The 22430-nt window shown below is 38.8% G+C and overlaps 1 protein-coding gene across 3 annotated transcripts in view; it reads left to right on the top strand.

The window, feature by feature from the left end:
- NTRK2 (neurotrophic receptor tyrosine kinase 2) overlaps nucleotides 1-22430 on the top strand; it is a 192995-nt gene that overhangs the window by 107479 nt on the left and 63086 nt on the right. The window contains exon 13 of one of the 3 annotated variants that reach the window (XM_026033767.1): nucleotides 16166-16375. The exons of the other annotated variants lie outside the window; for them this stretch is intronic. Within the exon in view, the coding sequence (XP_025889552.1) occupies nucleotides 16166-16176 (11 nt within the window). The 3' untranslated portion in view covers nucleotides 16177-16375. Of the gene's footprint in view, nucleotides 1-16165; nucleotides 16376-22430 lie in introns of those variants that run through there. 3 annotated transcript variants of the gene reach the window in all.

The following is a 22430-nucleotide window of genomic DNA, read 5'->3' as shown; positions in this document are numbered from 1 at the left end:
TAAAAGGCCATGCTTTTAAATGTGAAGCTACTGTACCTCCATTCCCAGCTGTATTAGACAACATTATAATTGTTTAAATAAACATCAGTGACTACAGACTATTTCACTTTCAGCATTAATGTTGAAACAACATACATGCTGTTCAGGGTGGGGGAAAGAAAACAAACTGTACCAAAACCCAGAATTCTCTCACATTTAGTAAGCTTCATATTAATTACAGAAGCATTAAATCACGCGTCACCAGCACTAACTAGGTCCTCATCCTGAAAATACGTAAGCCTGTGTTTGGTTTTGTGTGCTGCAATGCAAGCCACATGGTGTGAGGGAAATTAATCACAGTGCATGAAGTTGGCTTGTGCACGAATGTTCGCAGAATGAGGTCTTGAGACTTTGCTGTGGTTCTCCTGGGAGGCACGAGGAAACACTCTGCTTTCTGCTCCATTGTTGCCATGGTCCCATGCTTTGTGCTATTATTGTTTTAGCTAAGACATAAACTTCAGTAGTGTATAACTTGATAAACTAAGGCAGTTTTCATCTGGTGCTCCATGCATCTGTCTAGTGAAGAGGGTAATTCAAATTGTCTAGGACAAAAATGGTCTTCTAGTGAATAATTTTGCATACTCTCTTTCACTCACTTATTATTGCAGAACTGCAGTTGTCCTTTCTTAGCCCATCAGCCTCTTCCTGATCTGTATTTCTGGTATTTTCAAAGCTTTAAGCTAAGTAGCTCTTATAATTTTTTCCAGTTTACAATAATGCCATCTCCAAATGTCATCTGATTTCTCATGTCCATCAAAATAATTAACATTTATGTTTATTAGCTATCTGGGCTCAGTTCCATTGTCCACAGGCTTTAGGCACAGCATCATGGAATGTCATGCTGAAAAAGATTCTCATATATTTAAGTGTATGCTGGTTTGTAGGTGGAGATGAGTCTTACAACTATACTCAAAATTTATGTTTTCATGGAAGCTGGAAATCTATCTCGCAACAGATACATATCCTTTTTTGAATTCTGTGTGTTGAGCTCCATTGCAAAGTGGTAGAAGTGCATGTGTTTAATAGAAAATTTAAAAATTGATTACAGTCCGTTCCATCTGAAGTTCCATTATTGTGCTTTTACTACTGCAGTCATAAATTCTGAGAAATGACAGCTTATAAAGCGTCAAAGTTTCAAGCTGCTGCTCTTGATTCCTCTTGAGAGATGCATTACCAAGTGGGAAAGCAAAACTGATAAAKACCAACCCCCACAGCAGCTTCTCAGGTTGGATTCTAGTCTTCACTTGGAAAGACTCAATTTGTAGCCCAGGTTTCAATGCAAGTGCTCCTCTGCACCTTTAATTGATATCCGAGGACAGTATCATCCTTTATGTTCTAACAAACAAGTAGCACGTAGCATAAGCCTGCAAATCTTTTGTCTGGTAGTAATTGAGAGCATTCAGTTGTTGCTGCTGAAGATCAGGATGTAGCTTTCTAGTGAAATAATGTTGGCAACCACAGGAAAATTGCAAGGGTGGTAAACATTGAATTATTCTCTCTGATATCAACAAAGGTGTCTAATACCTTGCTGGCAAAGGGGCTAACCACTGCAAAAAGGTTAGCTTCACTCATCCTATGAAATGTCACACTAAGCTATCGGGTTTTTTTATTGATAATGTGACATTTTGCAACTTGATCTTCTACATTCCTGCATTGAATTTGTAGTTGCTGAAGTTATCAACTGATCCTGCTAGATCTTTTGAGATAGGGCACAAAGAAACAAAGACATTTTCCATTTGAACAGTTACTTAGCTTGGAATCACAGTGCTTGAAATTTATCAGCCAGTCATGATTACTTTTCAGTGATTGCTAGTCAATAAACAAGGGTTTTCCTGTAGGGAATAATGTGAAAAACAAAATTTGAGGAGAGGACATGTAGGAAATGTCAGGGGAGTTGCCAAGTTGAGACTCTAAGGGCARGACTTGGGTCCACTTTCAAGTGGATGTGGAATTTGGCGAATCATTTTTTTCTCTGAATTGTACTCAAGTAGGTCCTCTGTGACAGTCACTGTTGTTGCTGGGTGCAACTGAAAGGAAGATGGTAGCTCYCCTCTTCCATGCAGAGATTTGTAAGACAACTCCCAGGTCCAGGTGCCCCAGGATGAATCRGAAGAAACTGCATCGATTTAATCCCTTAAGATATTATCAGTGAAAAAAAAATAGACTAGGAAGGCGTATTAATTAAGTGGTAGGAGGTTCATTGGCAAGGTGTTTTTGGCTTCCAGCATTGCAAATATCTTTTGGGTTTCAGTTGGTGTTGTGTGGATTGTGGCTTTCATAGAAGGAATTTGCATGTATTTATGAAATAGTGTTAATGTCTGGTCTGTACTTCTGTAGAGTGGGATGTGCTCCTAGAGGTGCAGAAGTATGAACGTACAGTTTAGATATATGTAATGGGTAATTCAGTATTGAAGAAATAGAAGATTAGACTTGACTGAAAAGTGATCATAATTATTATAAGCTTCCAGTATTCCTGTTCTACTAGCCCTGAGTGTCTCAATTCTGATTCTAATGAWGCAAATGGTAAAATACACTTTAATCATTTGAGCTAGTGGAGGAGATGTTGTCCGCATACTTGCTGTGAATAATTACCACGCTTCCACCTGGCATCTGTTAGAGAAATTCTGAAGCTGATTGTATGTTGCTACAAGTAATTCCCTGTAAATTGATTTTGAATGATTTTGCTAATCTGAAAAAAAATTAATTAACAGTTAAAGGCACCAGTTAACAGGGTAAAATTTCTAATTGCACACCTGGTGGTAATTTTTAGAAGTTTTGAGAACCACTCTCTCCTATCCCATTTTGAAAACTGACCTTTTCAATTTTCTGTACACTTGACGGATTGTCACAACATTTAGTTAAAGATGATCTTTTACTTAATTGTTCTGTGGCTATAGATTTCTTCTTAGCATATTAGGAGGCAGACTTTGGCTGTCYATGTTAGGAAAGCTGCAGAAATGCAGAATCAGTTCAGCATTGCCTTGATTGTCTTCAAAATACTGAAATTTGAGAGCAAAAGAAAAGAAGGGTTGTTCTTGTCATTTGAATATGCTTCTCACAATTTTACACTTAGCTTTTTAAAAATATAGCTCATGGAGTCTGGAATAATGATATCAGATTTCATTTTAGAAGGAGAGAGCATTGATGCTTGAGAAGACCCCAGATACCTGAGGAAAGAGAAAAAGATCTGGATTTTGTTTTTTTTCCCCTCATTTTTTATTGTGAATTTTTAAGTGTAACCTTGAACATGACTGCTGCATGATGGGGGTTTGCAGTCCCTGTGGTGAAGCAGGAGGACTGTTAGGGATCACGGAGCTCTCCCAGTGCTGAAGCCTGACATCCCAATAAGATGGCTCTGGCATCTACTCCCCAGAGAGCAGGAGCTGAAGTGGAGGAAAACTGGGACCACCCAAACTGTGTCTCCTCTCATAGTAGTTCAGAACACAGATGTCTGCCTGTCTCTGGCTGCTCACATCTATCAAGGGTGACTGGTTTCCCTTCATGCTGGAGCAGGCGGAATGACCTTACATTTGATCTGAGGAAGCATAATCTATATTTAAAGGGAATTGAACAGAATGGTGGGGATATGGTCACTAGGTATGTATTTTTTAGGCATGATTGTCCAAGAGATCCCATAGCACAGCCTGGTCCCAGCACATCTGATGCTGCAGGGCAGCTCTGTCCCTTCACGTGAGCTCTCAGGCTTCCCAAAGCTGACTGTAGAGTGAGGATGTGAGAGGCCAGTGAGGCAAAAACTGCAGGCAGAAAAAGGAAAATTTGCAAAAAGTGAATTGAGGCACTGCAGAGAACTGCCAGAGATCTCACCCAGAGCAACAAATCAGTTTGTTTCTGCTTACTTCTCATCCTGGTTCAACAACGTACTGTAAATTACAAAAAATACACAGTGAGCAGACTGCCTGCATTGGAAAATCCCTTGCATTTTCCAAGCAGCAAATACAGAGTATTGCAGGTTGTATCTAGCACCTTACACATTCTCTAATGTTGTGAGGATAGAGAAGAAAATGTTTAGATGCCTTACAGGTTAGGAAATACCAAGTATCTTGATCCTTGTACACAGAAAAACAATCTCTCAGGAGAAATGCCCTGACAATATGTTCATTTCTTTTAAAAAGTTTGGATATCTCAGTGACCACAACAGAGGGGTTATTTCTTGTGGCTTCTTGGCTGGCTCAGATGAGGGCTTTTCCTTTAATTCCCAAAGCTTGTAGAGCTGAAAAATTATAATTTTATAATTTTATAAATTTATAAGTAATTTTATAATTTAAAATTTTATCATTTTCTTGTAAAAGACACCCTATCGTCAATACAGAGAAAAGAAGCAAAACCAAACAATTCTAGTGAAATGCAGCCTGAGAGGAAAAATCTTGCTGCCCAGACTGAATTCATCAGACTTCAATGGCAATCAGTTGTTCATTGGTAATCAGAGTAGAGGTTAAGTGGTTTAATATTTTTTGTACCAAAATCAGAATTCTCAGATTCCGAAAACTAAGAAACCCTTGACTGTTACAACTGAAGATGAAAATACAAGGAGAGAAATCTATAAAATGTACTGCTTATCCTGCTCATTTTGCTTGCCTTATTCTAAAATCATTCATACTTTTTATTGGCTGAATTAAATAATTTTGTAGTTAAGTTGCCTATTTTAATCCTTGGTTACATTCACCATTTAAGAAACGTATCTTTGCATGTCCGTGAAGTCAAGCACATGTCAGAGATGTCAGCTGCACACATTGGTGATATGTATCACCAATGGTGAACTGTTTTAGTAGTTGCATTTCATTTTTCTTAACTTGGCAGGAGATTTGTCTCCTAGACCATTGCAGATGGAATCTTACATTTTTTCCCAATAATCTAATTACATTTTTTCATTGCCAACAACAAAATATAACAGGGAATAAAAAAAAAAAAAGTGAGAAATTAGACTTTTTAGCACTTGCTGCTCATTCTGAGTCTCAAAGATCTGTTTTTTTTTTTTTTTTCCAATCATACAGAAGAAATTCTCCCAAAGGCTAAAGACGTCAATTTGAGCAGTGTGGGTTTCCACCTGCTTATGGGGTGGGCACCTTGTTAAAAATTTAGAATTGGAAAGGAACAAATTTTAGTCTATATGCAAATCTATACAATCATTTTTTGCCCCAGAAATTACCTCTGTTAGGGTCTTGATCTGTACTTGAAGCCTATTTATATTTAGTAAAAAGGCAAGTGCTTCCTTTTTTTGACAAAATATTTGCATTTCATCACACAAAATGGTGTTTCGAGGCCTGATTTGTTTGGTAAACTATTACTTGCTTGGGATGTCCTACCCATGGACATCCACATCTCCCATGTGGAGCATGCAGCCACAGGAAAGAAGTAGCTTATGGCCTTTAGTCTGTGAACAGTGGAGTGGTTCATCACCTGGAAATATAGCGTGTGAAACTACTTTTCCCTTAATARGAGACCGGAGCAACAAAGACCCACAGCAAGGCACATCTACCAAAGTAGAGTATGAGACAAGGCAACGTGAGGCATGCAGCCTGAGTGAAGGATCTAGTACCACAATCCACAGATAAGATTTTCAATTTTGACACTGTTTTACACTGTTCTTTGGCAACTGAAGAGCTATCATAGCTGAAAGGTGCTGTTAACATCAGCTCAGCCACAGGCTTCATGTAAAGCGCATACTTACAGGCCTTACAAAAGATGAAGTAGAATTAAACATATGAAGTAGAATTAAACATATTCATAAGCATTCTTTGCAATTGGGATATTAGTAAAGATTAAAAAAAAAAAGCCCTGTTTTAGTAGGTGTAATATTGGAGGCATTTCTGTGTTCAGTCTTTAGTTATGTCATTTGAAAATACAGCTGCATGAAACATATATACAATATTTTGGCACCAGAGTGTGATGCTAAATCAGTAACAGGTACACGACAAATGGCACCATTTATATTGTTATGATTAAATTATCCCTTTCAGACTCTGTACTGCATAGTAAATTCTACGGATGTTGATTTTATATACATAAACTTGCATTTGCTTATAAAAATATATCTGGAAAATAATATAAGGGAGCTTAAAAGCAGCAGACCTTATATAGAAATTAAATGCAAAAAAAAATTGTAATTCATTGTAGAAAACTTTCTCAAGAGCCTAGACGTAGGAGAAGGATTCAGACATTGATTTATGACAGAGTTTTGAAACAAGAGATACAGGTCCCAAGGAAGATAGATAGTATAAATAGGAAAGACAGTACAGTATGAAAGATATTTATGAAAATATTGATAAATATAAATATCTAGCATTTGATTTTACATTTCAGCACATAATTAGTTCATCAGTGTGACTTGTTTCTGGCACATAAAAATCCAATAAATCTTAAAATAAGAGAAAACCCCAAATAAATAACTTTCTAACCAAAATAACTTCATAAATGAATCCAACTTCTCATTTTCTTGAGTTCATCACAAAGCAATGGCATCTACTAAACAGTGTGACTTGGCAAAATGCACTTAGCTCTGAGCACAAGCTTATCTAAAGAAACACTATGGGAAAATAAAAGATCAGGATTATAGCTGTCTATAATAAACATTGATTAGGGTGTTTATTGTAGCAACAGCAGCAGCAGTATCCATGCAGTTTTTCAGCTGTGTATATTGTTTCCACACCCCTTGCTCGCAGTYTTCTCTAAGGAAGTAAGGCTGAAGTTGATATTTAGATGGCAGTTTCTGAGTTTAGATGGCGGGCGATGAGAGCTCTTGGTGCAGGATGGCCAGGAGATGTGAAGTGGTAGATGATGTGCAGAGCTGCCTCCTCTGCCCACTCTACAATGCTCATGACGTGCATGTGCATGAAGGGGCTGCAACCAGAGCAGAAGAGAGGTCAGCAGCAAATGAAATGTAGCAGCCTTTTAAAGCAGTGTCAACACTGAAAATAACACGGTGTGTGATATTCTACATCTTCAAATCACTTTTCAAGCATTGCCATGTTAATTAAACCTCTCCACAGGTTCCTCACTGCTCGCAAGAGCAGTTGGGACAAAATGATAGGACTGCTTTTTTCTCCCTGGAGAGTATTTAATTAATGTGTCTGTATTAGTCTAGACATATATTCAGTATAATAGCATACAAGAGCTCAGCATTTTTCAACACATTTTAAAAATATGATTACCCAGACAMTTCCAGGAATGAGCTTCAGTCAGTAATTAACATAAAAAACTCAGTTACTAAAGTAGATCTTGATGATCTTCTTTTAGATGCCTGCCTTTCTTGCTTTCACCTTGCTTTTCTCTTAGAAAATCTGAGAGGTTCGTTAAACCAGTTTTAGTTTGGTCTGCTGGACAAAGGCTTGAGGACTTCTCATTGCCCTCCCTTCCAAAGGAGCAGGAGGGACCTCTGCTTTCCGGTTCTGTGACTAAGTCATTCAGCTCAGTATTTCCCAGGCCACAAGGGTTGGTGTGAATTTCCAAGCATTTGGCCAGGTGTTGGGTAGGACTTTCAATAGATGAACAGGTTATCACTTTTCAAAGGCCAGTGTGTGGATTAAGACATGAGCTGTGTAGATCTGGCATGATGTGAAGACTGTCCAGATCTTATCTCTAGTCCATCAATGCCCATAATAATTGAAAGCTATTATTTGCAGATTGCTGAGAAGTCACTGTGATTGAAGTAAAAGATGCCTGCAGGGAGGAAAAAAGTGTCAAATGACTGAAGTCAAGACCCTGCAACAAGATTTGAAATTGTTGAAGTTCTGTTCATGAAAAGTCACACAATACCTTTGGCTAGCAACTTACCCACCAGCTTTTGGGGGTAATTAAACAGAAACATTTAAATGGAAAACACATTGCATGAGAGGATTGCTTGCATTTAGGAAGAATATGTAGTATGTATGCACACTAGTTATGCCCAGTTTCTCTAAATTTCAGTGTATCTCTTATCTGTAGAACTAATACATTAATAATCCATTGAGAGATTTCTCAAAGGTTTATTTTTTTTTAATTTCTGTGTTATATGAGTGTATGTTCAATTTTCATTATGTTAGCTAAGCGTACGAGATGAGAATCTCAAAGGCATTCAGGTGCTGAAAGTGTGAAATCAACAACTAACTGGGTTTCTGGAAAGCACTAAGCAGATTTTAAGTGTAAATGTTTTTAATCAATAGAATTCAGCCTTTTAATCAGCTTAGACCTTGGTACAATTCCAGTAAATGATTCTTCACCTTTAGGTACCTTACCGCCTCTAAAATCTGATTGCTGGAAGATATCCAAAGTCAGTAATTACATGGGTCAAAAGGTGGAAAAAAAAAAAAGATGGGGAAAAAAAAAAAGGCTCTAGTACTAGTCTAGGACTGCCTTGCGTAGCACTGAGCTGTGTCTGAGGGTTAGTATCAGACTTAAGGATACTGAGTTTCCCTTCACAAAGAAGCTTTCTTACCCCCCATTTCCCTTCTCTCATCCTTTTGGTTTCCCAGGGTACTGTAAGGAAAGACTGGGTGGCTGTCTACAATGTGTGATTATTTATTGCCACAGTAGTACAGTGAGAAACCAAATACAACTTCAAACAATTCTCCAATTTATGTAATTTTGAAGGAAATAGAGAATTAGCAGAATTTTGAACTACCATTATGAATATCTGTTTGAGACACAGTTCGAGTTAGATTTTTTCCTGAAATGAAACCATGGCTCCCACATGTCTCTTCATATTTCTGAGTGTTAATTAGGTTTTGTTTAGTTTTTGTTTGTTGGGCTGTCTTCTAAGGATRTGCTGTCATTTTTGGGTGCCCACAGCCTTGAAGTCTTGCAGCTGCCTCAATAAACAAAAGAAATAGCCAAAAGCAGTGCCCACTGTGGGGAACATGTCCCATACAAAGCAGAGAGGAACAGAAAATGGAGAGAAACAAATGGAAAATAAATAAAAAAACTCAGTCTCAGCATTTGGCTAAGAAAGAACAATACATGGCTGATTGGCTCTGACCACTTGTGCAGGAGGACCTGATTTGTCTTGTGCTCACTTTATTCTCATCAGAAGAAAAGCAATTGTTTTGCTGTATTTACAGTCTCAAGGGGCTGTTGAGACTGGAATAGCAATGGGATTGTCTCCAGGCAKAAATGCATTGACCAGGGCTGTGGGGGGAAGCTTGAAAAGCTCCTTCTTGGGTGGTAATGCAGAAGGCAAAAGCTTATGGGATCCATTTTACTTCCTCAGTAAGCAAACAGAAGCACTCCATTATACGAGGTTGCTCTTTCCAGCACAGTCTAAAGAAGTGCTTGAGATCAGTCTGTCTGCAAAATTTCTTGTGTCACGAGGAGGGCAGAAAGGTGATGTGACATTAGGGGAAAATAAGATGGGCTCTGTTATCATGATCCCATCTCTGTTGGTGGTAAGTTGTCAGCTGTTCACATGTTGTATTTAGACAGTTTGGGAATGGACAAATAGCCACACTGAATCTTAGTAGTAACTGTTTTGGTACGTAAAAATGTCTGGTACTGTATACTTTAGAAACCCTTCAAGTAAGTATCTAATAGTCTTTAAGTGCCATGTGTCTTCCAGATCTTCCAGCTCTTAGAGGTTAGCTTACACTGTGTCACAAAAGATTTATGCCCTTGTCAAATGTTAACCCTATGTAATAAACCTGCAGATATTTCTAGCATACGGGAGGTAGTCAGCCTGACATTAGGAGCAGCATATGGATATCTTCTCATGTCTGAAGCACTTGGGATCTAGTGAGATGAGGAGAAGAGGGGTTGGACCTATTTGAAAGGCCATCAGCTTGTGGCTTGCTGGCACCCTTGCCTCTGTCGTGGACCACATCCAATAGCTGACCTGGCTGGACCATCCCATCCTGCATCCCCATGCAGGGCTGCCACTGGGGCTGGCACAAACATGCCTCTAGGATCCTGTCCTAGCATCTGGGGATGATGGGTGCCATCAGCACTATCAGAGCTGCTTAATGTCATGGTAGTGGATTAAGAGTGGATGAGATCTGCCTTCAACTTCAAGGCACTTCAGTTCTCCAGCTGCTACTAGAGAAGCTGGATCCACAGCTGGAGACCTTCAGCAGCCAGGTGATTCCTAAGTGTTGTTGGTCAACTTGGTAGTCAGACTCAGTTGATGAGACCCTTGGAGGAGACATCAGGTTCACCTCCTCAGTAAGGCATGGTTTTCCTCTTGAGAATATTGGAAAGCAGACTTAAGGCAAAATTTCACATATGTCTCCATATAAAACATGTCTCCTTCTGTACTCAGAACTTCTGAACTCAGGTCTTTTGCTTCTGGAGGGAGAGGCTAGGCATTTTCTTTTGCTTGCAGATTTCCTTCTGAAAATTGATCTAGATTCATCTATTGTAAATGATCCTAGTTTTCTGGAAGGTGACTCCTTCTCAGCTCATTTAATTATTTTGCATTGCATATTCTGATCCAAACATGTTTCTAAACTGGAGTTGTCTGCAATTCGATTTGGCACTTCTATCAAAATGTTGCATTGCATTTCAAATTCTTTGCAGTTGTTTATCTCTTTTGATGGTGGTGTTTTACAGAATCCTGAAATGGTGCCAGGCTAAGGAAGCAGAATAAGGGATGTCTTTCAGAAATAAAGAAGAAGAAAATTTTCAACCTTTCTCTGCAGTCGTAGCCCCTCTAGAAGCCTGATCCAGAATTAGTTTCCTATTAAAATCAATGAGAGTCCTTCAAGACCATTGATTTCTGTGTGTTTTGAGTAAGACCTCAGCTTCAAGAGGCAGAACTTTGCTTAACAGTAGCATTAAAGAAACCTGCAGTGCAATGATTGATTTTATGTATATATATATACTTTTATATATATATATATGTAGAATTGTCTATATCTTTCTGCTCTGCAGTAAGAGATTGTTTTGGACTGCTAAATTTTCTTGGTCTCAGGATAGTTTCAGATCAGAAGAAAACACATGGGCATTCGTTGTTCTGTCTGAAGAGCACTTTGCTGTGTTACCTGGTGTTTATCAACAGCAAATATGTGTCAGAAATAGGGGCATTACTTTCCATGGGAAAAACACAAAAATGCACTATTCTTAATAACATAAAGAAAATATACAGAGAAGACTTTGAATTTTGATGGGTTTGGACTAGCTTAGAGATGGAATCTCTGCCTCAGCATGTAACACTTTTCATTATATAAAAAAGGCTTATTTTTACAAAAGCATGCCCACCCACGAAGAATTCTTGAATGTCCTCATCAGATCACTTGTCCCATCCAAATGTCCATAAAAGCCTTTAACAAACACTTTGCTGTGCTGTATCTGACCTTTCCCTTTGGTTATGGTGTATACAAACACACATGTCAAAATCAACTATTTGATTAGTTATTAATCAAATATTTATAGCTATTAATAGCAATTAGGTATTTCTTAGCTAAACCATCTCAAGAGCTGTGTTTCTGACACTGCGATTGCTCCCTGACTCCAGCCAGAGGTAATGCTGGAGCCAGCCTCTATGCTAGGAGCCATTTGGCAAGGAACAGCATCTGCTCTGTGCTGAAAAAATACCTCTATGTACTACAGAAAAGCTAGGTCAGAGTAGTCACCTCAGTATTTCTTGTCTTACTGAGGGCCTTGTCAGGTAGCTCCCTCAGATAAACGATCAAAATTCACACAATTACTAAGAGCAAAATTCCTGCAGATACATATCCTTATCCTAGGACTTCTCGTTTTTGAGAAAGAGCGATGATTATTTTAAAGGAAATGCAGTCTAAGAAAGKATAACAATCCTAGGTTTAAATATTTTCTTAAACTACTATCTTTTATAGTAAGAAAAGGGAATATTAATTTACAATGTTCAGTATAAACTCTCTGAAGCTTTGAGGCACAAGCTGTCTGTTTTTCCCTGAACTGCTTTATGCTCACAAATTCTTATTAAGTCGTGTCAATGCTGACCTGAACTTTAAGCTTTGCACAGCATTTTAACACTGTGTGTAATCAGACTACAAAAGCCATAGGCCAAAGTGTATTTTAATGCATTCCAGGAAAAAAAAAAAAAGAAAAGAAAAAAAAGAAGTAGCACTGTTTTTTTTGTATTTCTTAAAGCTTTAATATAAAAAGCTTTATTTAACAAAATCAGTTGCAAACCTTGCTTGTCTCCAACGGTAGCCTATTTGGAATTAGGTTTTCTGCTGTTGTATTTAAATAAATTCACCGAGCCATTTGATACTGTGTAAGCTGAGCAGTTTTGCATGTTGGTACATTTTGAGTTATTGAGGCTGTTGGCGATTATTGTTGTTTAAGTTGTGCAGGCTGTAATGCAACTATAAATAAAATTACACTCTTTTGGGCAGCTAATTCCCAGCTTSATCCACAAAAGATGATGGTTTGAGTCATAGGAGACAAAAGCTTCTTTTCCCTCYGCTACATCCAGTGAAACGAGATGGTGGAGCAACCTGTCAGAGAAAAATACCTAATTAATAGTGTTAAGACTTAAGAAATGCATATTGTACCTGTGAATGGAAAGATGAGAAGAATATTAATACATTCATTTTCTTAAGGTGGCACTGTCTTACAGTACCTTACAGATTAAGGAACAAAGGAAATGAAGTGTAGCCTTGTTAGCATTTTGCTTGCTACCTTTAAAAAACAGATGCTTCTTATGTACAAAATTCAGTGTACATCCTTAGGCTTTGCTGTAGGGAATACCTCTATTACTATAAATGGGGAGAAAATATTATTTTTATCTGTGATCTGTAGGTGTTGTTTAAGCCAGAAAGCATGTTGTTAAAGGTAACTGCTTCTCTGTACAGGGCAACTGCCATCATAAATATAAACTCCTGGACACAATAACTAATAAAACTCATTAGACTGGACAAAACTGGAACAACAACACAAAGATAAAATAGATAAATCATGGCCAGACAATAGGTAAACTCCAGGGGAAATACAAGCCTTGCACATACCTCTGCAGTAACCTGAAAGGGCTCCAGTAAGAAGCRGCACTCTAGGAGACAATGATGTGTACAAACCTTCCTCCTCAAGACAAAGGAAAGGAAGGCAAGGATGGGAGGATGGGGGAGGGAAAATGATATAAAAGATAAGAAACACGAAAGGAGAGACCTGTTGGTCATTTTCTCCAATCAAGGCAATATTTGCAGCTCTACTTTTCCAAAGTTCAGGCAATTGAACTTACTACCTGAGCTTTGCTCTCCCTGACTGTAATTTTAGGATTTGGATACAGGGAGCAAAAGAATTTGGGAGAAGACGCTTTGCTTTTGATATGTTACCTGGCTTGTTAAAAGCAGTAGTGTTTGATTAAGGAGCTTTTTAATTGCCTTTCATTAGACTATTGTGTTCATTGGGCTTTCCTTCTTTCCTCCATTCATCCTGACAGACAGGTAATTCGATATCCACATCAGGTTATGCCAGGAAATTCTAGTCAGTTTTTGTGGAATCTCAACTCTGGCCAGTTAGGGATTGGAGGTCAGCATGGCAGGACCTCCAGTCTTCACATTTAAGCATTTGTTGATTTGGTTTTATAGCTTTTAAATGGATACTTATTTCTTCTATTGATGTTAAAGAGGGAAGCCCTCTTAAATCCCTGATGATACTTTAATTATGATCATGATTGCAAAATGTCTCTGATCTTTGGGGACAAAGAAAAGATCAATAGAGTACAAGACAGGCAAAGAATAAAAAACTCTTCTGAGCTGCTGTTTACTTATGTGCCCACCACCGAACACCTCCTACTATTTCTGCTGCTGGAGATGCACATAGTGAAAAATAACTAGGTGCTGAAATAAGAGAATTTAAAAAGCAATTTTCACAGTTATCACAGGAGCAAAATATTTAAAAGATACAATGACCTCCACTAGTTGCAGAAAAGTAGAGGAGTGGATCCGCAAGCTTCTTGTTATGTATGAGTTAATATAAAGCAGCAGCATCAATGAAGATGATGTGGCCGACGACAGTTTGGATGGTGGGTCCTAGAGCAAGATGAACTGCTGTGTACAAAACCAGCTCCTCTAGAGGCTATGTGTATTAATGAGTATTTCCAACAGCACAGGAGTTAAATTGCAGAATCTTTCTTTGATTTTCTTTTTACATGACTTTGCTTTTAACTCACAGCACTGAGATCAAGGATGTGAAGTTTATCTTAGGTTATCTTATCTGAAGGATGTGAAGGCAAATCTTAGATTTGAGTTCAAGATGCTCTTTAACTTTCTTCGATCTTGCTTACAACTTTACCATGCTTAAAGCTGAATTTTAATTACTATTCTCAGCACCGCTTTCATTTGCTTATGTTTTTTTTTAAATGAGTTCCCTGGAGGGCCAGATTTGGTAGCCTCTGAGGTAGCTTGGACTGAGGTAAGAATGATCAGTGCAGCTCTGTGCTGGTGAGTGTATGTATGTCTTCCATAGCCTTCGCTGAGAGACTGGCATTCCAGGCTGTGTCTGCTGATAAGCTTGGATAGGTGGTTCCTATATGGGAATGAATACGGAAAGAGGAAGTAGGATCCCAGTGCCTTAACCTTGTGCGACTGGCATAAGGCAGCATTTACTGAATTACTCCATCTTCAGTGTAACTCCTCCTCCTCCAAGCTCGGTCCTGAAATAGGCTTATACTTTTAAATGCACACAAGTAAAGCTGTTCAAAAACAGAATTTTCCTCTCCATGGGAGATTTTCTGCGTTTCAAAATTACTTTTACTTACTTCAAAATCAGAATGTAAGTTAAAACTTAGTACACTTCATTTTCTTCAAGTTTCAAATTGAGATACTGAAGTGGTAGAAGATATATCTTCAATAAAATTGAAATGATTTAGTATTTTAAAATAAATGTTGATTTGGGGCAAATACTTCAAAATTGAATTCAATGAGTTTTTTTGAGCAACATTTCGTGATGAAAAGCTTTCTAAACTTTGAAATGTTGAACTGGATTCTTTAGAAAGTCAGAATGGTAACTGAAAATCAACATTTTTCCTGCTGTCAAATTTTTGAAACTTTATCTTAGACCTTAWTTTTTTTTTTCAATCATATTTTGTCTGGTTTATTCTAAAGTCAGTACTATGTTAAGCAAAATTGTGAACATCCTGACTTCTATATGTTAAAAATTTGACACATTTCAATTCCTCTACCTGTTTCCATTCTTTTTCTTTTTGAACTTATCTGGGAGGGGGAGGGCCTCTAAAAGTGAAATCTGGTTGTATTTAACTCCTGGTGATATCCTACCAGTGCAAAACCTTCTGAGATTAAAGGGTGAAACTCCACTGAAGTCAATGGAGCTTTAAATACTGGCACCACCAGAAAAGTTGTCCCATGGAGTGCAATTGCATTGTTACATCCTGAATGCTCTTCATTCTCATGATAGACATTAGTGAAGGAGTCTCTTTTCAAACACTTACTCACTTATTATTTTCAAAACCCATTTCCTCAGAGAGGTCAAAAACTCTTCTCATCACCATAGGGAGCCTGTGGTGATTTGGCGTTCTGAAGTACAGAAGGTATCCAACTGCATTAAAATGTTAACACAGCCCTTTTCTTTTTGTTGTTTTTCAAAACCATGCTGTGGTATTGTCATGAATCAAAAGTGGTAGACTCTAATTATTTTTTGATTGGAAGAAAAACATTCCAGCAGGAAAAATGTCACACTAAAATGGGATTAGTTCCAACTAATCCATAAAAGAAATTCCCATAGTAAAAATGCCTTAGCCTCGATTGCTTTGTATCACTAGTGCAATGCCATAATGCCATTTTTATGCTGTGTTCCTGGCAATCTTTGGTGCAATCTATAAGAAGATATAGATAGATTGCAGTTCTTCTCTGAGAGCCAAGCACTTTTTGTTGCTTGGCTGTATGATCATGCTGGAGTTTTCCCTCCTCASCTGTGATGATATTTTTCCTTAAGAGGCAAAGAGAACAATGCAATTATTTATTATTGTTTGTGTGCATTGCTTTAGTGTCCCCAGGCACAAGTAGGATATCCCAGATATGAAACGTCTTGTCCCAGCTAGTGCAGCAAGCCTGAGGCCACCCCCAAAGCAGAGGTCCCACACGTCCCCTCCATTCCTGACCCATCCTTCCTCCTCCCGGCTGCTAGGGTGTCTGCCAGAGACGTCAACCCAAGGCATTTTCCATTGACTTCTGCTGTTGATGAGTTTCTCTCTCACCAATAGGTGGAAACTGACAGCCCGGTTTCTCAGGTGACACGAGGAACGGTTCTGCCATCCCAAATGAGGCAGGAAAAACATCACGCAGAACAAGGAATTTTCCATAAGAAACTGTACCATAGCAACTGCAAGAGACGTTGAAGCACATAACACTTTCTCTGCTTGTTGCAACCTGTGCTTTGATGCAACAGGACATCACAAAAGCGAAGACTTGGGGTTTTTGTTTTGTTTTTTTTTGTTTTGTTTTGTTTTGTCTTCCTTTTCCTACTTATTTCTTTGGCCAGGAGAGTGATTGCTTTAACTGGTGATGCTTGATCATAATGAATTTATTGCAAAATCTTTCCACCTCTTCAAAGGTGTAATCTTTGCCCCTCTTCAAAGTCTGTGYCAGAGCTGGCATTCTGGCATGCATTGTCTTTCAATAGCTGGGGTGGGTTAGGGGGTAATATCTGCAAAATTCCATTATAAGTCATAAGCTTTCAAAATTGCAGGATTGCTCACCAATTGGGATGCAGAAGTATTTCCAACAGGCTAGTAACTGTGAAGTATGTGGCATCAAAAATAAAGCTGAGTCACTAAGATATAGTGATAAATAAGCTAGCAAAAGTGTCTTTTTTTTTTTCCCCCTAAGAATTACTCCAAAAAAGATGATCTAGTGCAATAGAAGAAAATCATGGTGCAGAAACAAGTGACTGTGACATCGGTTTGGATACGGATGATTTCTCGCTGTAGCAGGGATAGCATTTAATCAAAACATTGAATCAGCTCTCTAAGGGAAGTCATTGCAGGGCAGATGTTTGGCTTGTTCCTGAGCAGCAGTAATAGACTGTTCAAGATGAGCAAGTCTAAATTAACAGGACTTAAAAAGCTGAAGTGAGAAAAGCAGGAGGAAATCTGATTAGCTCCACTAATCAACTGAGGCCTGGAGATTCCCTTTCTGTTGAACTGGAACAGTTTAGTCATCTTCCTTTGCAATTTTTTTCGGAGTTCTTCACGCTGCCCATATTTAATCTCCCCACGTGTCCCATTTCAAGCCCGTCAGCGATTCACTGTAGTGCTTCCCCTGAAAGTCCCTCCTCTGCATCTGCAGATATCTGCTACTGGGTGGAAAGCTGTATCATGCAGTACATACCCATGCATATACCCATACCCATATGTACTGCGTATACCCATACCCATATGTACTGCCTCCTCATTCAGCTTCACAACCTGGCCAAATAGGAAGGTAATGTTTTTGTGGCAAGACACAACACTTTTTTTGCAAGACAGCTCATTTTGGGTCCCCTCAGTGTCAGTGACAAGCCTGTCACTGATTATGGGAAGTTGTCAGACTGCTGCAGGGCTGCAATCTGGAGCAGGAGTAGTCATGGATGTCCTTCACTAGGGATATCAGCGTTGTCTGTGTGTGAAATCGCAGCACTTTTTGTGCAATTGAGGGTAAAATGTGTTTTCTCTGACCACCTGCCTCTCGCTGTGGTAACTAAAGTACAATTTGGTTAGTTATAATCTAAAAACAGATTTTTAAATAGTCGTAGGAAAAAAAAAAMCCAAGGAGACTGTTCAGATGCTTAGTTAGAAGAGATCTCATTGAGACCCAACTTACCTTTTCCGAAGTTCCACAAGAACTGACATTCCTGATGCCTACTTTTGTCATAGGATGAAGGAAACTCGTTCCAGAAGCTCCTGTTCAAAAATCTTGTTTATATTTACAAAAGTGTGCAAAGGAGGGTAGAAAAGCTAATTTTGAACCATGGTATGTTAATCCCTGGAAGCCTGCTTATTTTCATCAGGGATGGTACATAAGACTGTAAACTAACAACGTTTATATTGTAGTTAGCAAAAGAGGTAGCAGTCAACTAAGAAGAAAAGTTCACATATTTTCTTTAGTTCATGGCAGATCCCATTTTTTTATTGGAGGATCCTGTGGATTTCTTAACTTCTTCAGCCACTTCTCTTTGGGACTGATATTCTAATGTGATCACTGATTTTGGTGGAATTATTCCCAGTGTACACTTTGTGAGTGAGAGCAGGATTATTTTTGTGACATACAAGATACTGAAGAAAGAGGAAATCTTTTTTCCTAGATATGTGTTTTTCCTCAGTTGTTCTTGTGTCTGACTGTTTTAATGTACTTAAATTTACAAAGACATCAAAACCCAGCATCAGGTACTTATATGAAAGAACAGTATTTCTTTTTGCAGGAAAAATGATGCTTTAGAAATTTTCCCATCAGATTTTAAAGTAAGAAAGTGAGAGTGCCAAGAGAGTGTTTGGATTATTGTTTCAAAACAAAAAACAATAAATAAATAAATAAATATGAGAACTAATTTTAAGACCTACAGTTACAGCTTGGTGACGCCATGCAGATACAAAATAATTAATCTCTAATAAAAACACTATTTGATTATGACATATTTTATTTTACAGCTATTTTATAATGCTGTAGCACCTTTATTTTTCCAGACTGGAAAAACAGTGAACAATGATGAAAGAATTCACTGAGCTAAAGCTTCCTAAGAGTTTCTAGTCAAAACCTGATGCCGAATCCCTTTCCAGTTTTGTATGTGTGTCTGTCTCGCTTTCAGGAGTAAATGATGTTGCCTCCGTGTAGTTTATTTGCAAGGCAAAATGCAGATCGGTAATGGTAACTTTTGGCACTGAGAACATGATATACTTTTGGAACATGTGGCTAAATTTCCCTTGTCATAATCTAGGAAATGCTATAGTAGGGGAAGAATAAATGTGATAGAAGCAATGGTGCTGAAAGGCAAACGTACCTTAGGTTAATTACATGAGTTGTATGTGGGAAAACTTCACAAAAACTAGCCAAAAAATCTTGGAAATGGTTTCTAAATAATTATGTTAGTATCTAACCCATACACCTCTCCTTAACCTCTGTCCAGARGGCAGAGTAGAAATGCAGTGTTTCTGGGAACTGCTGCATTTTGTGGATGTGGGACTATGAAAAGGCAGACTAGCCTCCCAGCTCCGTACCAGGCTTCAGACCGGTCCCTCCTAAACCCAGTCCTTACTCACCCTGTTGYGGATGGTTGTCTTTGCAGGAGACAACAGCTAATCCATGTTGCTTTCAAAATACTCTGTTGCTCCACTGTGGTGATGCCTTGTCTGTAGGGCCTAGCAAGAGCTCACACTTCGTCTAATGCTGTATTTTAGTTTAGCACAGAGTGCATACTTGAGCAATACCCTCTTCTTCAGCTGCAAGGGCCACTTCCAAGTAATTTGAGACAAAAATCCAGCTATTTACTGGTAATAATAAAATTTCTGGTAATTTTAGTTTTTACTGAAAAGCACGTGGTATATTAAGACTGGTCAACGTAGCAACTGTTTATGTCGTTTTTTGCTTCACAAAACACTGTTCGAGTAAATGAACGTGGAGGCAGCTGGCATTTACTGCTCTGTGTGAGGACCTGAACTTCATAAAGAATGAGAGAATAAGACTACATTCTGTGTATTTTTGTGCTGTGCAGACAATAGTTGCTTTATACTGTGCTGTAAAACCATGATGTACAATATCTACAAAAAAAAAAAAAAAAAAACAAATTTAAATGCAAGTCACTTAGATGCTAGACAAGGAAAGAACTTTTCTGGCCTGCTAATTTTTGGTTTCGTGAAAAGACCTTCCCCTCCCTGAGTTATATTTGCATTGACTTGAGTCTACAACAACTGTGGCAGAAGATTCAACTGTAAGTACTTTCCACTAATAAAGAGCGCGGGGGAGAAAGTTGGCTGTGATTTATGGTGACATCTATTAAGCTTTTATAGAATATAATACACGTGTACTCACTATCGCCGTAAAATTATCTGGTACTAATTGGTCAGAGCTGGCAACTCAGCCCGCTTATGAATGTAACCCTCTTCTTTAGGTCATGTTCATTATACTGACATGGTATGTCAGATCCTGAATAAAGTTCATTGAGCCGTTTCTGCCGTTCTTCTTGTTTGCTGCGTGTGTGCTGCTGTTCAGGGAGGGCTCTGCAGTGGCTGGGCCTGTGTGTTTTGGGAATACGTGTCCTGGACATCTGCCCAGTGKCCCCTTCTCCAGCATGAGGACTGTGGGAGTACATCTTTCCATCAAGTCTCTCCTAGCGCTTTTCTTTCTTGGAAGCTGACTGGAACAAAATGTTCAAGGCTCTTTCTTCCTCCCTTTCCTCCTTTTTTCCTCCTTCTTTCTGTCTTTCATTCCCATGCCTCAAAAGTCTTCAACTGTTCATTGCAGTGCGATAAATCAGACAGTAAACTTCTAAGCGTTGTGCTGCATTTGTGCAGTTCCTCCTGTTCCTTAGTGACAGATGCTTGGCTCAGCACATGCTAATTATCAACCAGAGAACAAGATGCTTTTAGGTGCTGAAAGCAGAACAGCAGAGCCCGAGCTTGTCCTCTGCCTCATCTGTCCTGTTTAGCCGTTGCTTGGTTGAGTTGTCGCTGTTGGTCCAGTGGCTCCGGCAGTTCATYGTCACGCTGGGGCCCATAGGACACTGTCATTACCCAGAAGGAGCAGGGGGCTTTCTTTTTCTTTAGTCGCTGATGTGTCCTATAGCCAGCTACTGGTTCATGCGTGTGTGTCCTCTTTCTTTAAAATAAAAGTTTTACTGATGTGCGGGAGGGGATTTCTGCTTGTGAGAACTTACAAAGCCTCTTTTTAAGCTGCTRTCTGAGGGCCACGCTGTAGAGCAGCAACCCCAGCTCCATGGCTGGGTTTTCTGGTGGCTGCCATGGAGCCAAGGCACCCTCTGCTCCTGCTTTATGTGCTCTGAGTGCCCATGTACAGACTGGGCACACGGGCTCCATGCTGAGCAGCCACTCGGTGCCACCAGACAAGCCGACCCAAGCTGGGCAGACCTTATGCAAGGTGCTCCTGTAGCCGGCACCTCTGCTCCCATGTCAGACGCCTCTGACATTGGCCGAAGGACTCAAAATGTGTCAGAGGTGCAAACACCATGGTTGCAAAAGCTTTTCCATGTTCCTTTTTTTTTTTTTTTTTTTTTTTTTTTTTTTTTTTTTTTTTTTTTTTTTTTTTTTTTTTTTTTTTTTTTTTTTTTTTTTTTTGTCATTCTGGTAGAATAGTTACTTTAATTTGTATGCCTGATTTTGTACTGTGTTGGGACCTGGTGCATTGAACAGGACAGAATTAATTAATAATTCAAAGGAATTATCTAAAAGATGATAACCTGATGGGCATACAGCTTTATAGGAACCTTCTAAGTCTTGACTTTGCTACCATGTTACACTGCAGAAGCCTCACTACACTGTCAGTAAAATGCACATGTACAGTGGCCAAAGTCTAACAGTGATGTCTCCAAAATTCTCTATACATAGAACCAAAGAAATATAAAATAATGAAGAATGAAGCCTCTTTCTCAATGGTCTGAAATGCAGAAAAATATCATTTCAACTGAAAAATAACACAATCCAGAACTCAAGTGAATGACAGATTTCTTATATGGTCTTGTATGGTCTTATATGGTCTGCTAGATCAGTTAGTGTTACATGTACACTAACTGTTCTTAATGTTATAACATTAAATCCAAGAGAGGAGAATATGTATAAAAGGAAAATGATTTGAGAATGTCCTGCAGTTCCCAGTATCAAGCTGCAATTTCTCCCTTTCTGTTTGGAGAGGTTGGATTTTCTCTCTGGACATTTACTACAGGCAACTATCCTGTTGCTATTCAATGAGGCTTTGAAATTTTTTCGAAACCTGATGGTTCAAGGTAACTTAAAGAGTAGTTCCAAGTTGGAACAGGACTGTTTATTTAAGCAGAGCTTAATGTAAGAGGCATGTCACAATCTCATTCCCATCTATCCCCAGGATCTGAGGAAGTTTTCAGACCCTGAAAAGTGACGAGAGGTCACCCAAGCTGAAGCGACCTCATGACCTTCACACACAGATTGATTGCATCATTGCCATACAACTAACTCTTGCTTTACAGTCTTAATGCCTTAATGGGTGCAAAATTGAAGAGCAGGATCAGTAGGGGAGGTGACATGTGATCTACCACAGGTGCATTTTTTTGACTTGAAAAATTAATCATGTACAGCATTCATATGGAAATGAGAAGGGACATTTGTCAGTKCTCATGGCACAACACAGAAGCAAAGTGATCTTTTCTTTGCAGTCTTTGAGGATCTGATTCTGTAAATTCCTCAGCATGTTCCATTTTGCAGGCTTTTTGGATGACCTGTGTGCAAGAGCTTTAGGGGTGAGATCCTGTGTTTTTGTGGGAAGCTATTACTCTAATCTCTTGGCCGC

The sequence above is a fragment of the Nothoprocta perdicaria genome, unplaced genomic scaffold, assembly GCF_003342845.1.
Source record: "Nothoprocta perdicaria isolate Ctin4 unplaced genomic scaffold, notPer1 scaffold_133, whole genome shotgun sequence".
Taxonomy (NCBI): domain Eukaryota; kingdom Metazoa; phylum Chordata; class Aves; order Tinamiformes; family Tinamidae; genus Nothoprocta; species Nothoprocta perdicaria.
This window is presented reverse-complemented; position numbering and strand designations above follow the sequence as displayed.